Genomic DNA, 14,043 nt, shown 5'->3' on the forward strand with positions numbered 1-14,043 from the left:
TACATACTTGTGGTTCATAATCAAGTGGAACATTGTGTACATGATGATTTTCTATTATGACGGTGGTTATAAATAAGTAGCTCAATCAGTTTTGTGATGCTCGCTGAAGTAGAACATGCCTACCTATATGCAAATTTAGTTACACACATGTAAAACACTTGGCACAATTGTGAGTCGTGACTAGTTACACGTGTTTGGTTCAACCGCACATACTCATCAAAACTAATGTTATTGTATAAACATCCTTGCATTAGTTTTTTATGATAACTGACTAGAGTAGGTTGTTTTATGATTTATATAATTATGGTTTCTTTTACAAGTAATATGAAATCATAATCAGACATTGAAATTACATATCTAGTGTCGCTTTCCCTTCGATCTAAGTGTACTTATACCCTTTTATGCTAGACTTATATTGGAATTCGATCACATGCTCAGTCTGACCAATCAAGAGGTTATGGAAGCCTGCTCTAATTAACTTTTTTCCTTCACTATTCACAAAACTAAAATGATCACACACATTAAGATTCATTTTAACTTGTGTGGTCTCTTGGGGATCCAATCCATAAATTCTTCTGAATCCAACTAATTGCTTGATTGGAGCCCCTTGATGGATAATATCCGGTGGAGGATTCCAAAACGCCATAACCACATGGTCACCCTTTAAGTTGCCAATGTTTTGCACCATCAAATGTATGTCGAATGCAAGCTTCTCACATGGAACATCATCCACATGAAAGAAGATAGCTACACATTAACGAAACATTCACATTGTGAGTAACAACCCCATAAGTAACGGCAAAACAATGACAAGTCATTACCAGTAAACCAAAATCACATATTGATCTTAATTTGAATTCATGCCAAACATTATATTATAAGGCAATGCTAGACCCCGAGTAAGAATTCATGGAACCAGTTGCACAATGCACGGTTAATATCTTATTCGCCTTACAAGCTTTAGTAATATATTTTTTCCACATAAACTAGTTTTTCATATAAAGCATAATGCTCAACATTGTAAGATGAATAAGCGTACTCCATTGAATAATGAAATTTTTGTTTTAGATTACATGTTCCCCGTGTGCTAAGGTTGTGTCACAAATATTGGGATAGTTAAAGTCGAAACTACCAAAAGGAACATCTAACAATATCACAAAAACATCACTTTTGCTGGTGATGGGAAATCTGAAATTTTTGTGAGATATAAACATGTATTATAAAGTCTATGGCAAACTTTGCACTTCCTCACAAAAGAGGATATATAATGCCTTCTCTTTGTTGATATATATGTAACATAGTTTACTTATGTTTTTGTCAATCTAGTAGAGGATTGCGAATATTACACAAGCATTTATTAATTATACTTCTACCTCGAAATTTTAGTGCTAATTATGTATCTTACTGCGATGAAGCCATGAAATTAATTAAGTAAAATGCAAGCTCCCATCAGAAATCATGAAATGTATATTGAAAGTGTGAAACAAAACAGATTTGAATGGTTTATATGGGCATACCATGGGGAATGTCAACATCATTGGATAATGTCGAAAATGTATGGGTGAGATTGTTATAAGGTTGCCTCAGGTGGAGGCCTATGGAGGATGGAGGCGAGAGCAAGGTATGAGAGAAGGTGGTAAAGCTCAAGCCATCACCGAATTCGTAGAGTGTTTCCCCGGTGTAAAATCGATATGTCCGGCCTAGATAACCTGTTGACGTATTGGGCCTCATGTGCATGTCGGTCATCGCGACACTCGTGTAACTCTCAGGGTACCAACTCATGGGCAATCTTCCAGCTGCAATGTTGTAAGAACATAAGAAGAAAATATATAAGTAATAGTAGTACCTCACAAATCTCGCATACTTAGTAGTAGTTACTAGTAATAGCATGCATGCTTCTTTCTACGTTAAACTTACATATTTACACTACCACCGAGATATATATATATATATATATATATATTAATTATAATATGTGTGTGTGTGTGTAAAATTTGGGCCTGCCTGGATTGTGGTCTCCGAATATGACCTCAGCGATGGCTTGGCCGCCCCCTTCCCCAGGGTAGCCCACCCACAGAATGCTGGAGATCTGAGGGAGCTCCTGTGCGAACCCTATGTCCACCGGCCCACCCGACATGACCACCAGCACGATGGGCTTCCTCCCCCCACCGGAGGAGGAGGAAGAAGAAGCAGTAGCAGCAGCTACCACCTGAAGAAGCAGATGTGGCTGTCGGCCGGGCAGCCCCAAGGCGGTTCTGTCCAAGCCTTCCCTCTCTTGGGACTGGTCCAGCCCCATTATGAGCACCACCGCGTCCGCCCCCTCCACCGCCGCATTCACCGCCTCCTCCTCCTCCTCCTCCTCCTCCTCCTGGCATGCCACGTCACCACAACCTGCTTCATACACCACCTTCATCCCGTATGCACCCAGCCCATGCAATGGTGTCGTGTATCCACACGGAACCCCTGCACCCGCACCCGCACCCGCACCCAATATCAATATTTATTTCAGATCTTTTTATTCTTTCTATGCATCCCACATACATACATACATACATACATACATACATACATACATACATGCACACATACATATATGGACCACAAAAATTGGCAGGCAGGCAGGCAGGCAACTACCACTACTACCACGAGAGTATCAGACTTTAGGGCATTCATTAAAACCATCTCACTCCTGCCTGCACCTCCTTACCCACCTGCATAGTTACCAATCATGGTAGATGTAACGTTCGCATTCGGCCCGATGACGGCTAGGGTTTTGATTGCACTCGACGAGAGGGGGAGCCCAGTTGTCCCCGGAGTGTTCTTCAGGAGGACAATCCCTTGTCTTGCCGCGTCTATAGCTAGATCTCTATGCTCTCTTGTGCACACATCGGATGCCCTTAACATGCTGAATGGACCAGCGTCAGGGTCTAATGGGTCTCCATTGAAGTAACCTAGCCTCATCAAGACACTATACAAGTAGGATAAAGATTCATCTATTCTACTCTCATCCACTTTCCCTTGTGATATAGCTCTAGCTGTATAGTTTGCCAAAAACACCCCACAATTCATGTTTAATCCTGCATCACATTTAATGTTTTGAGACACATATCAAGTAGTTAGCCAAGCTCATATAATCTGGATAATAACCGGAATCGTGTAAGTTAATTGTCAAGAGTAGTAAAGATGAGATGGATGATTCAGACGATGATTATTAGTAACTATGTAACTAACACACCGGCAAGTATCGAATCTGCCGCTGCATCTTCGGGTGTTCCAGTATAGTGAATTGCATCATATAGCACCTCTACAGAATCACAATCTGAAGCCACATATCTATACGGACGACAAGGAAATCATAAACAGTAATATATGACTCATGATCAGAAACTTATAATATATGTATTCACAGACAGACAGACAGACAGATAGATAGATAGAATGCACAGTGAGTTGTTACCCATTCAATCCCCATTGGTTTCTCACTGTTCCCACCAACAACTCTTTGTCCACACAACTTGGAACACCGTTGATACGGTTATAGGAGCACATGACACACGCTGCATTGCCATTTGTAATGCAATTCTTAAATGGAGGTTGATATGTGTCATCCATATCTTGTTGTGTCACCTGAACTCATCATATGTCAAATGTTTTTTGTGCAAATAAACAGGATTTGATTATATATATATATATATATAGTCTAGCATTCTGGGTTCAAAATGGCAAAATAAGAACTGCATGATATATTTATTTAGCTACATAAAGTTCAAGATCAATCAATGAATGGGTGACAAAGACAAATATTAGACTTTCAGTTAGAATATGTAATTCAATTCCCCTTTGGGGGTTTGGTTCACCACAATTGTATTGTATTGTATTGTATTGGCTCACGACGACGACGGACCTGGGCATCGAAATGGAACCTGTCCACCCCTTCCCAGTTGTCGAGATCATAGGCGGTGTAATGCTTGCAGCAGGCTGCCACCTTCAAGTCTTGATGAGTGGGAGTGGGAGTGGAAGCAGCAGCAGCAGCAGCAGCAGCGTCCCCCACCACATCTTGCAAGCCTCGCACGTAGTTGATGGCGTACTGGCTTGCGAGGAAAGGATCTTCTCCGGCTGTTTCTTGAGCGCGGCCCCATCGCGGGTCCCGAAGGATATTGATGTTGGGGCTCCAGAACGTCAATCCAGAGTGACCTTCGTTGTACATAGCCCTGGCTTCACTGGACACCGCCTGCGTGCGTGCGTAGCCACCAGGGTCCAGCGCCATACATATAACATAACGTTAAAATTCCATACATACATTAAAATTACATAGGACAAGGCCAATCACCCTCAAGAAGGACGTGTTCATACATACATACATACATACATACATGGCCATAGAACATACACATACATATACATGGTCATACATACATGGCCATAGAACATACACGTACGTACGTACATACATACATACCTGACCAATGGCATTCCAAAGTGAGGTGTTGAATGAGGCAGCAAGAAGGATGACTTGTGGGAAGCTAACTGCCCCCGGCACAGAGCCACCGAATGTGGTGCCTGGTCCGGTGTTGGAAACCCCATGGAGTGCTTCTGACCACCACTCGTATGGTGGTATACCAAGTCTCGCCACTCCAGATGCGCTATTGATGAGTTGTGCCACCTTCTCATCCAACGTCATTCTGCTCACCAAGTCGACCACCCTCTCATCCATTGGGAGGGATTTATTGCAAAACGGATAGGTTGATGTTGCATGGTCATGTTGTGAATTACATGGGTAGCGTGGACCCGTAGTAGTACTAGTACTAGCTGTAATGTGAATTACTCCTCCACATATTGAATATGAGAGCACTAGGAGTGAGGCAACCATGAGTTCATTAAAAAATGTATATGTATTATTGATGGTCATTATTAAAGATTATCAACCATTAATTGTCTATACTTAACTTTACCTCTTTTTAAATTGTTAAGAGCTTCCTTATTAAATATTATCTACCATTAATTGACTATACTTAGCATTTACCAATGTTTCCTTCCTTAAGTTGGCAAGCACATACCTCCTCTAAGGAACCAAAGAATTGAAGTCTCTTTATCATTATTCTTAGGCTTTGCTTCCAAGGTAAACATTAGAAGTTATGGGTACCTTTCAATGGCATATATGTATCTAAGCTCACGCATGCCATGAATGAGTTTTTAAGCGTGGAGTGAACACCTCATTTTGTGTTGTCTCAATCAAAAGTTTTGTATTGTGGTCTCGATTTCCATATTGAGCATGAGAAAAGTAAAATTACCTCTAGTCCATAAATGAGAAGAATTAAAAGTTGTTACATTTGTTGTTATTAGACACAAATATTTTTAACTCACCTTTAGGAATAGACTTAATGAGTCGTAATTGAATTTTCGACAATAACCATCGTGTTACATCATCTATAATCCATTCGATACCCAAGGTTACAATTGCAACGCATCACAACAATTGCCATGGAACAATGTGAAGCCATTGTGTTTTCCAAAAGAAGATATTCTTCATTAGTAGACTTCACCATTGTGTTTTATATGTCACATAATAATTTTTATGTAGATACTACTACCTACAACCCTCATATGTCTCTTCGCATACACCATTTTAATATTCTGAGAATATGGCCAATGTGTGGGGACTATATATATAATATATCTATTATCAATTTTTTGTCCGCCAAATAGGTTCCAATATAATGCTCTCTTGACAAAATGCAAGCAATTTCTCTTTTGGTTGAAACTAAAATTACATATATAAAGTTTATTTTTCTTTATATTGCTTCTTGAGACTCTTCTTCCATCTTGGAGAAATACCACATTTCAACTTGCACTTGTGTTGGAGGGATGAATATTAGTTGTATGGAAGTTTTTATTTTGGTTAGAACCTTTATTGATCATCCATATACCGCAACGAATTCATCATGACACATACAAGATATTACAAGCTAAAAGCAGCATATGAAAAGCATTGCCTCTACACATCAAGTAAGAAATTTTAAATAACAAGAATGATTGCTTATGGGTCATGTGTTACCTTCGTGAAAGTCTAAAATTTAAATATATACATATGATGGTTAGCAATGTTGTGTTCAATATCAAAATTCTTCACCGTTTTAGCTTTTGAGATATTGCACACAACTTTTGCTCCTAAATTAACTTGGCCATCTTATAGTGTTTGAACTTTGACATTTTCCCCACATTGTAGAAAATTTACTTTGCAATTATCCACAAATATTACACTATATGCCCTGTTAACGACAAGTTCATTAATGCAAATCATTAGAGATGGATATGAATCCTTTTCACCAACAATAACTACATCATACATGATTGCCATCACCCACAAAATCATTTCAAATCACTTTGACATGTTTAAGCTATTATTGCTTGTTGGTTCACAAAGTTGTGTTGAATTTTTAGAACTCAAATACATTCACATGATGGTGTAGCACTTTGCAACAACACTAATGGTTGTTGGTTAACAATACAATTTATGTTCACTATAGTTTCAGATGATGCTAATAGCAACAATTTTCTTGTAGAACTGGCATTACCAACATTTCGACATTTCGACTTTCCACGAACATATAGCATTAGAAAAACTCTTGCATTTAGGATATTAAAGTAATTTTGGTGCTCTTCATAATTTGAGATATCTGAAATTTTGGCTTTACAACATTATGACCTTAACAATGTGTCCGCGCATGTGATTGTGTTTGAGATAATTATGGATCCAAAATTATACAATTTCTAATTATTAGTTATAATATGCATGCCCTTTAAAATCATAAATTCATTATCTTTGGACCTTGCTTTAAAACTATGACAAAAGAGGGAGAAAGCAAAAATGGTACACACACCTTAGAGCCAAGATGAGAATGAGAGAATGGGAGAGAGTGAGAGTGAATCACAAAATCAGGGAATGGTTACAAATGGGGAGTAATCCTCCTTATATAGGCAAAAAATGCATGTTGGGACTAGTTGTTGGGCTAACAGTTGGGGACCACCCGTTGGGATAGGGCCAACCACATGGCGAGGATCTAACTTGGAGCATCTCAACAATTTGATGGAACTTTGATGTTATGATGTAAACTACATATGTATGGAGGACACATGTGGGAGTAACAGAATTTAAAGAGCTTGTCGAGCCATGATGGACATTGGAGATGAATGGGCACTAGATAATGCAACAACAGAATTGAACCCCAAAGACCCAAGACCCAAAGAAAGACCTTTGTGTTGAATGTCTTGAGACCGTGTGGAGTCAAAATGAAACTAAGCGATGTTGATTTTTTTGTTTGTGCATGTATGTACTGGGAGTGCATAGGGTATGACTTGACTACTATGCCCCTGCATCCGACTCGCTTTGCAAGAGTGAAGAAGAAGAAAGGCACCATCCGAGCCAGATTTTCTACAGCAGTTAAATCAGAAATACCGGTCGAAATATCTCTTCCCCCCAACTTCAAACAGGCCATTAACCTTCTTCTAGACGAAGAGAAAAAAGCAGACCTCTCAGTTTATTCATACTTATTGGGTGAATGTAGCCGCCATCGACTCCTAAGTCATGGCAGAAGGGTCCATGCTCACATCGTCCGTAGCTCCTTGGACAGAAAGTTGTTCCTTGGAAACCTTCTCATCAAAATGTATGCTAAATGTGGTGATCTTGATGACTCTGTTTCAGTGTTCGAGAGGATGGCATCCAGAAATATTATCACATGGACCCTCATCATGGACGCATACATACAACACGGTAATCACAGAGAAGGAATGAATAAATACCAAGAAATGTATAAGGCCGGCATCAAGCCGAACAACATTACCATGGTTAGCATCTTAAGTGCCACTTCATTGCATCAAGGTGAGGCCATCCATGCATCTGTCATTGAATATAGCTTTGATGTCAATGTTATACTTGGAACAGCTCTTATCAATATGTATAGTAAAAATGGTTGTATCAGAAGTGGTAGATGGGTTTTCGACAATATGGTCTCTAGAGATGTCATTGCATGGAATACCATTATTGCTTCCTATGTCCACGATGGAGAGTTTCATGAAGCAATTCAACTCTATCAACAGATGCAACATAGTAATGTGGACCCGAACAATGTCTCATTTGTAACCCTCCTGGGCATTTGTTGTGTCCTTACCTCTATTCAACGAGGATTGAGCTTGCATGCATATATCGTTGAATGTGGGTTTGATACCGATCTTTCAATCAATTCTACTCTCGTCTCTATGTATGGAAAATGTCAGAGAATACCGGATGCACGATCTGTGTTCAACCAAAAAAATCCCCGAAATGTTGTTTTGTGGAATTCGATGATGACTGTGTATGTAGAGAATGGGCAAGACATAGATTGCCTCTATCTTTATGAACAATTGGTTTCCATGGATGTGAAACCCAATGATGTCACCTTCATAAATGCTCTTGGTGCCAGTGCATCCCTGGCATCCTTGCCTCATGGCATGGATATCCATTCAAAAGTGATTCGTTATAGCCTTGAATCTCAAGTTCTTCTGGGAACGGCTCTCTTTAACATGTATGGGAAATGTGGGAGCATTAGAAATGCAAGGAAAATTTTCGATAATCTCTTTTTTCGAGATCTAGTCACATGGAATGCGATGCTCTCAGTTTATGTTTTGAATGCCCTTGTGAAGGATGCTTTTTCCCTTTATGAACAAATGTCTGGAAGCAATGTGATACCAGACAAATTCACTTACAATACAGTTCTTAGTGCTTGTTGTGGGGAATCAGACTTAGAACAAGGTCATCAAATCCATACTGATATTATCTTTTATGGGATTGAAATACAAGCTGGTATAGGCACTGGCCTCATTGGTATGTACAACAAATGTGGTAGTGTGGAGGCAGCAAGAAAAGAATTCGAAAGGCAACATTGTAAAGACTTAGCTCTGTGGAATATCATGCTTGCAGGCTATGTTCAATCTAATATGGCGACCAAAGCAATTCAGCTGTATGTAGAGATGGTGGACAGCAAAATACATCCCAATGAATTTACATTCACCGCAGTTGTCTGTGCCTGCTCAACTTTGGCCAACTTGGCACAGGGTAAGGAAGTTCACATAGCGGTTGTGGATGGTGGGTATGAAACGGACAATGGCGTGCAAAATGCTCTGGTCCATATGTATAGCAAATGTGGCAACATGATTGATGCTTGGAATCTTTTCGAGAAACACTATAATCATCATGACATCATCTCATGGAATGCTATGATTACAGGATATGCTCAACATGGCTATGGGAAGGAGGCCTTAGAGGTCTATCATAAAATGCTAAAACAAGGCATCAAGGCTAATGACATCACCTTTGCAAGTATTTTCTCGGCATGTGCACATGTTGGCCTTGTTGACGATGGCTTAGAGTACTTCGATTCTATGAACCGAGTCCATGGCATAGTACCATGTTTTGAGCATTATGCAGGTATCATCGATCTTTTTGGTAAAGTAGGGAGAGTTTCTGAAGCCAAGGAGTTTGTGAATCGGATTCCGATTCAGCCAGATGTTGTAATGTGGAAAGTTCTTCTTGGTTCTTGTAAGGTTCACAATGATGTAAAGCCAGGAAATTATGTGGCTGACTGGATTGTTGAGTTGGATCCAGAAAGCACATTAGCGTATGTGTTGCTTTCAAATATTTATGCATCCTATGAGGATGTGGAGAGGATTGAATTGGAAGTAGATGAGTTGGATTGTCTGTCCGAACCATCTTTATGCCTACAAATGAAGTTATAAATCATCGTTTTATTTTGTTAATACAATTTATATTCAAGATCGTTTCTCATGGTATCATCAATCTCGATAATCGAGATGAGATGTAAGACACGTCACCTCAAGCTACATGCTCTTCTTACCATTACCATATGCTGGCATATGGAGGTTTAGACAATTAGGGTGCGTGATTCTGTACATACATTTTGAGCAGCTAAATTTGGCAACTTTTAAAGATCGAGGTTCATATCTGATACAATGATCTCAATTTGGAGAGTCTGTTCTTGAAATGTTTAGAGCATATTCTGACATTGGCATGCGAGAATGTCGCAAAATGCAATTGCTACAACAGGGTTCTCCATATCAACAATTTTCCGTAACATCCATAAACTCAACATATAAGAAATGCCTTGGATCCATTTGGTATATTTTGAAAGCTAGCAACATACCATATGTCTAAATCCTTCTAAAATACCATACCCACACAAAGAGTTCTCTTCTGATTCTGTGTTCAATTTGTATACTACTTTGAGTATGTTCATTGGGATCTTGTCCGATTCCACATTTTAGGCCTATGGATTTTGTTCATCTAACAGTATTCCCTCCCTTATCTTTGTCGAGCATTTTAATTTTATATGATATCCTTCGGTCAATAACAAGTGATTTTGGTTCCTCACAAAAACTTAAAAAATTGGCTTGTAGTGTCAATGTATTAAAGTGCATATAATTCTACCTGTCTAGAGTAAATATTCAAACAAATCTTGTGATAGTTAAAAGTTGCGTAGCATGCTTCTTTTTTGCTCTTACCTTACTGTGTAGAGCAACAACTCTTACCTCCTTTGTAGGGATGAAGCCTTATTTTTCATTGTGTCCCTCAAATTTCCTTATGATTTACCATGCTTGCATTTGCCTCTCTTTGTTTCATAAAAGGCACTATTAGCATCGATGAACAAGAGGACATTAATCTTTGGTTTTTAGCCAACATAGGAGCACTAAGTATCAAATAATGTTATCCTATGTGATATCAGCATCGGGAAGATCAAACCCACATGCTCTCACAAATATAGATGTATGATCATGAGATGTTAATGTGTTCTTCTTGTTTGTTTGCATTGTAGAGCCACGACTTAGGTTTTTTTTCTCTATAATGGAGAGAGATTCTATCACTAGTCTAATATTTTTTCTAAGATGAGGAACATGTATGTGGTGGATCTATTTCTTGATCTACTTCAATGCGCTGTTTGATGCCCACCGTGACTGACGTGCCATAATTAAAGTGGTATGTTCATTTCACACGTTGAGATGACAAAACTTCTTGCTCCTTAGAACATTGTGTAATTTGTTGGGGTTTGATTGATGGATGATGATTCGTTGTGCCATTTGTGGAATTGTCATCTTGCTCCACAACATCATCCAATGGTATTATGCATACACATCACAATTTTGAGATTGTGTGTTAAAGCATTAGAAGAGAGGGGCCAGGGCTACCCACCCCTTTCTTTCACAAATATGTATGTACACACATATATACATACATACATATATGCTTGCTTGCAACACGTGTGTGTTTCAGCGCGCACACGCGTCTCAAAGAGACGGAAGGGATGCTCCCTCTTCCCGCGTATTTTTATTTCAGCGACACACACACACACACACACACACACACACACACACACAGAGCGCGCGCCAACGGCCATTTCGCTCCAAAACACACACACACAGACAGACAGACAGAAAGAAAGAAGATCCCACAGAGAAGAAGAAGAAGAAGAAGAAGCTCAAGAAGAAGCTCAAGAAGAAGAAGAAGAAGTAGGTGGGATGGGGAGGCCGTGCGTGACAGAGTACGAACAGCAGAGAGAAGCTCGGCTCTTCGAGAATCGGAAACGCATGGAAGCTCTCGGTCTTCTGGACCTCTCTCGCTGTATCAGTAGTAACGCTGTCATCAAGGAATCCCCCACGCCTCTCCTCCAAGGCACTGCAATCCCTCCGCGGAAGAGACAGAAAAGAGATCCTCCCCATCCTCCTTCAACTCTTCCTCCTTCAACTCTCCCCTCACGCAGATCATCCAGGTACGCACCGCACCCCATGTCCCTAGTCTATTTAAACCCTAAAAGTAGACTGTAACCGAGGAGTTACATAAATCCCAAAATTTGCCTTTAGCCCAAAGGATTTACCATATCATCAAGGCTCTTTGTTTTCATAGGCTTCTAGGAACTGCAGCGCCATGCTACAAAGAAATCGCGGTGACTGCTGTCAAAGATCTGTCCGATGAGGTTGTCGATTCGCGAATTCGGCAACCTGAGATTTATACTGAAGAACATGAGAAACTACTTGGGCCCTGCGAACAAGATTGGGAGCTTTTTAAAGATGGCTTTGGACCTGATGGCAATCGTATCTATGATTCTGCTATTGGAAAGACATGTCATCAATGCAGGTCTCATTTCTTCTATTTGTTTGCAAACCTTATGCACGTCTCTTCTTGGATTTCTACTGTTGTCCTTGGATTTCTTCTTGCTACATTTAAGATGTAGAGTTCACAGATTTTTTTTCTAGCCATGCCATTAATTAAATGCAGAGTCTTGTGAGCATCACAGATATACATATGGGGTAGTTGTATATTTCCATAATGTGAAAGTAACCTCATGATTGTATCTTTGTTTGCTTGGTCTTGAATGGTATATGACAATGTTAGTTGGTGATGATCTCAGGCAAAAGACCTTAGGATTGCGTACTTCATGCAGTCAATGCCAGACGCTTCGCGGGCAATTTTGTGGTGATTGCCTATTTATGAGGTTAGATATCGTTGTTCCAATATACATTGTTGGGCCTATGCATTGTGTGTGTTCATTAGGTTTATAATTGCAATACAAAACGGAATCAGATAAAAAGGTGTATTTGTTCATTTACTATTGGCAATATAAATTCGTAGGTATGGTGAGAATGTTCTCGAGGCGCAAAAAAACAAGGATTGGGTATGCCCTGGTTGTCGTGGAATATGTAATTGCAGTTTTTGCCGGTTAAAGAAAGGCTGGGCACCAACTGGCTCAATGTATCGGCAGGTATGTGTGCTCATTTCTTTTTTGTATTGAATATTCATTATTCCTGTTAATGAAGCATATTGGTAAACCTGTGTTCATGCTTCAATTTTTAGAAACTTGTGTAATTTAGTGCTAGAATTACAATCTAAACAAAGAGCCTATCCTGAGCAAAAACAGGAAATCTTTGATTTTTATTAACTCGTCCCCTTCCCGTTTTTGTCAGGCTCTACAGATGAATTATAAATCTGTGGCACACTATCTTATAATGACAAGAAGGGGATCACAACCTGCAGAGGTAGCTGGAATCAAAACAAATGCAGAAGGGCAAGCAGATAGCCACATTGAATCCAGTGAAGATGAGAAGAAGATCAAAACAGAAGTCCTAGCCGATAAAGCAGAACAGAAGATTGAAAGCAAAGTGCTACCATATGAAGGTGAGCAGAAGAAGATTGAAGCCGAGTTGCCAAATGAAGGTATTCAGAAGATTGAAACCAGAGTTTTAATTGATGAAGATGAACAGAAGATTGCGAGCAACGTGTTGCCTGATGAAGTTGGGCAGAAGAAGATTGAAACTAACAAGTTGGCAGATAAAGGTTTACAGAAGATTGAAACCAGAGTTTTACTGGATGAAGAGGAACAGAAGATTGAAATTGAAATATTTGTGGATGACGGTGAACCAAAGATTGGAACAGAAGTGTTACCAGACCTTGGTGGACTCAAGATTGAAAGGGAAGTAGTTGAAGATGTAAAGGAGACAAAATTGAAGACAATTCAGACAGATATAACGAGCATCTACAAGCAAGTTAAGATGTTGAATCCAGAGATGTTACAGGGTTCAAACACCGTCAAAGTGCATGAGAAGAACGAGAAGCGTGACTCTGGAAGGGTGCAAAAGAAAAGAAAGAATGAAGGTAAAGGAGAGATCCAAGATGCTTGTAAGCAAATGCGAGTAACAAGATCAAGGAGAGTCCAGATCTCAGCTTGACACTCCATTACGAGTTTTTTTTAAAAGTAACTGATGAGCATAGCAGCTATGGTTAATGATAAACTAACCTTTGTTAAAGTAGCTCATGAGCATAGCAGCTATGGTTAATGATAAACTAACCTCACTCGTATCAATCACCTTATGCTTAATTAACATGGTTCTCTTTATATATCCAACTCGTTTTTGATTGGTTCCCCCCCTCACAAAGGCCTTGTGTTGCTCTCTTAGTTAGCAAGATGTACACGTTATATTTTCGATCAATGTACATGATAT

General features: G+C 39.6%; 3 protein-coding genes across 4 annotated transcripts; 2 read left to right on the forward strand and 1 right to left on the reverse strand.

Annotated features, from left to right (window-relative positions):
- Nucleotides 1–210: 210 nt before the first annotated feature.
- Nucleotides 211–5,052, reverse strand: LOC147867396 (putative beta-D-xylosidase 5). Its single transcript, XM_087315178.1, has 8 exons — nucleotides 4,460–5,052; nucleotides 3,905–4,231; nucleotides 3,458–3,627; nucleotides 3,236–3,333; nucleotides 2,712–3,077; nucleotides 2,005–2,463; nucleotides 1,518–1,796; nucleotides 211–747 (listed from the first exon to the last, which is right to left on the reverse strand). The coding sequence occupies exons 1-8, from the start codon at nucleotides 4,907–4,909 to the stop codon at nucleotides 380–382; spliced, it is 2,517 nt and encodes an 838-aa protein (XP_087171304.1). The 5' UTR covers nucleotides 4,910–5,052; the 3' UTR covers nucleotides 211–379.
- A 2,311-nt stretch (nucleotides 5,053–7,363) lies between these two features.
- Nucleotides 7,364–10,286, forward strand: LOC147867397 (pentatricopeptide repeat-containing protein At3g02330, mitochondrial-like). The gene has a single exon (XM_087315179.1). It carries the CDS (start codon nucleotides 7,366–7,368, stop codon nucleotides 9,769–9,771), a length of 2,406 nt encoding a protein of 801 aa, XP_087171305.1. The 5' UTR covers nucleotides 7,364–7,365; the 3' UTR covers nucleotides 9,772–10,286.
- Nucleotides 10,287–11,485: 1,199 nt separating this feature from the next.
- LOC147867398 (uncharacterized) lies at nucleotides 11,486–13,941 on the forward strand. 2 transcript variants are annotated; one of them, XM_087315181.1, is made up of 7 exons: nucleotides 11,486–11,816; nucleotides 11,951–12,181; nucleotides 12,456–12,539; nucleotides 12,677–12,806; nucleotides 13,009–13,258; nucleotides 13,298–13,796; nucleotides 13,850–13,941. In XM_087315181.1, exons 1-6 carry the CDS (start codon nucleotides 11,566–11,568, stop codon nucleotides 13,768–13,770), a joined length of 1,419 nt encoding a protein of 472 aa, XP_087171307.1. In that variant the 5' UTR covers nucleotides 11,486–11,565; the 3' UTR covers nucleotides 13,771–13,796; nucleotides 13,850–13,941. The 2 variants fall into 2 exon arrangements, with proteins under 2 accessions (XP_087171307.1, XP_087171306.1); XM_087315180.1 differs by having other exon boundaries at nucleotides 13,298–13,941.
- Nucleotides 13,942–14,043: the final 102 nt, after the last annotated feature.

The sequence above is a fragment of the Azolla caroliniana genome, unplaced genomic scaffold (genome assembly GCF_043228905.1).
Source record: "Azolla caroliniana isolate FFs.n. ecotype wild unplaced genomic scaffold, voAzoCaro1.0.p SCAF_2, whole genome shotgun sequence".
Classification (NCBI taxonomy): domain Eukaryota; kingdom Viridiplantae; phylum Streptophyta; class Polypodiopsida; order Salviniales; family Salviniaceae; genus Azolla; species Azolla caroliniana.

What these genes read in the sequence shown, in the direction of transcription:
- LOC147867397 (XM_087315179.1), top strand. Translation starts at nt 7,366, where the DNA reads ATGCCCCTGCATCCGACTCGCTTTGCAAGAGTGAAGAAGAAGAAAGGC.
- LOC147867398 (XM_087315180.1), top strand. Translation starts at nt 11,566, where the DNA reads ATGGGGAGGCCGTGCGTGACAGAGTACGAACAGCAGAGAGAAGCTCGG. An exon ending in CTGGCTCAATGTATCGGCAG is followed by an intron (nt 12,807 to 13,008) that starts GTATGTGTGCTC and finishes CGTTTTTGTCAG; the next exon opens with GCTCTACAGATGAATTATAA. An exon ending in AGCCGAGTTGCCAAATGAAG is followed by an intron (nt 13,259 to 13,297) that starts GTATTCAGAAGA and finishes TAATTGATGAAG; the next exon opens with ATGAACAGAAGATTGCGAGC.
- LOC147867396 (XM_087315178.1), bottom strand. Translation starts at nt 4,909, where the DNA reads ATGACCATCAATAATACATATACATTTTTTAATGAACTCATGGTTGCC. An exon ending in TTTGGAATGCCATTGGTCAG is followed by an intron (nt 4,232 to 4,459) that starts GTATGTATGTAT and finishes GCACGCACGCAG; the next exon opens with GCGGTGTCCAGTGAAGCCAG. An exon ending in GGTTCCATTTCGATGCCCAG is followed by an intron (nt 3,628 to 3,904) that starts GTCCGTCGTCGT and finishes TGATGAGTTCAG; the next exon opens with GTGACACAACAAGATATGGA.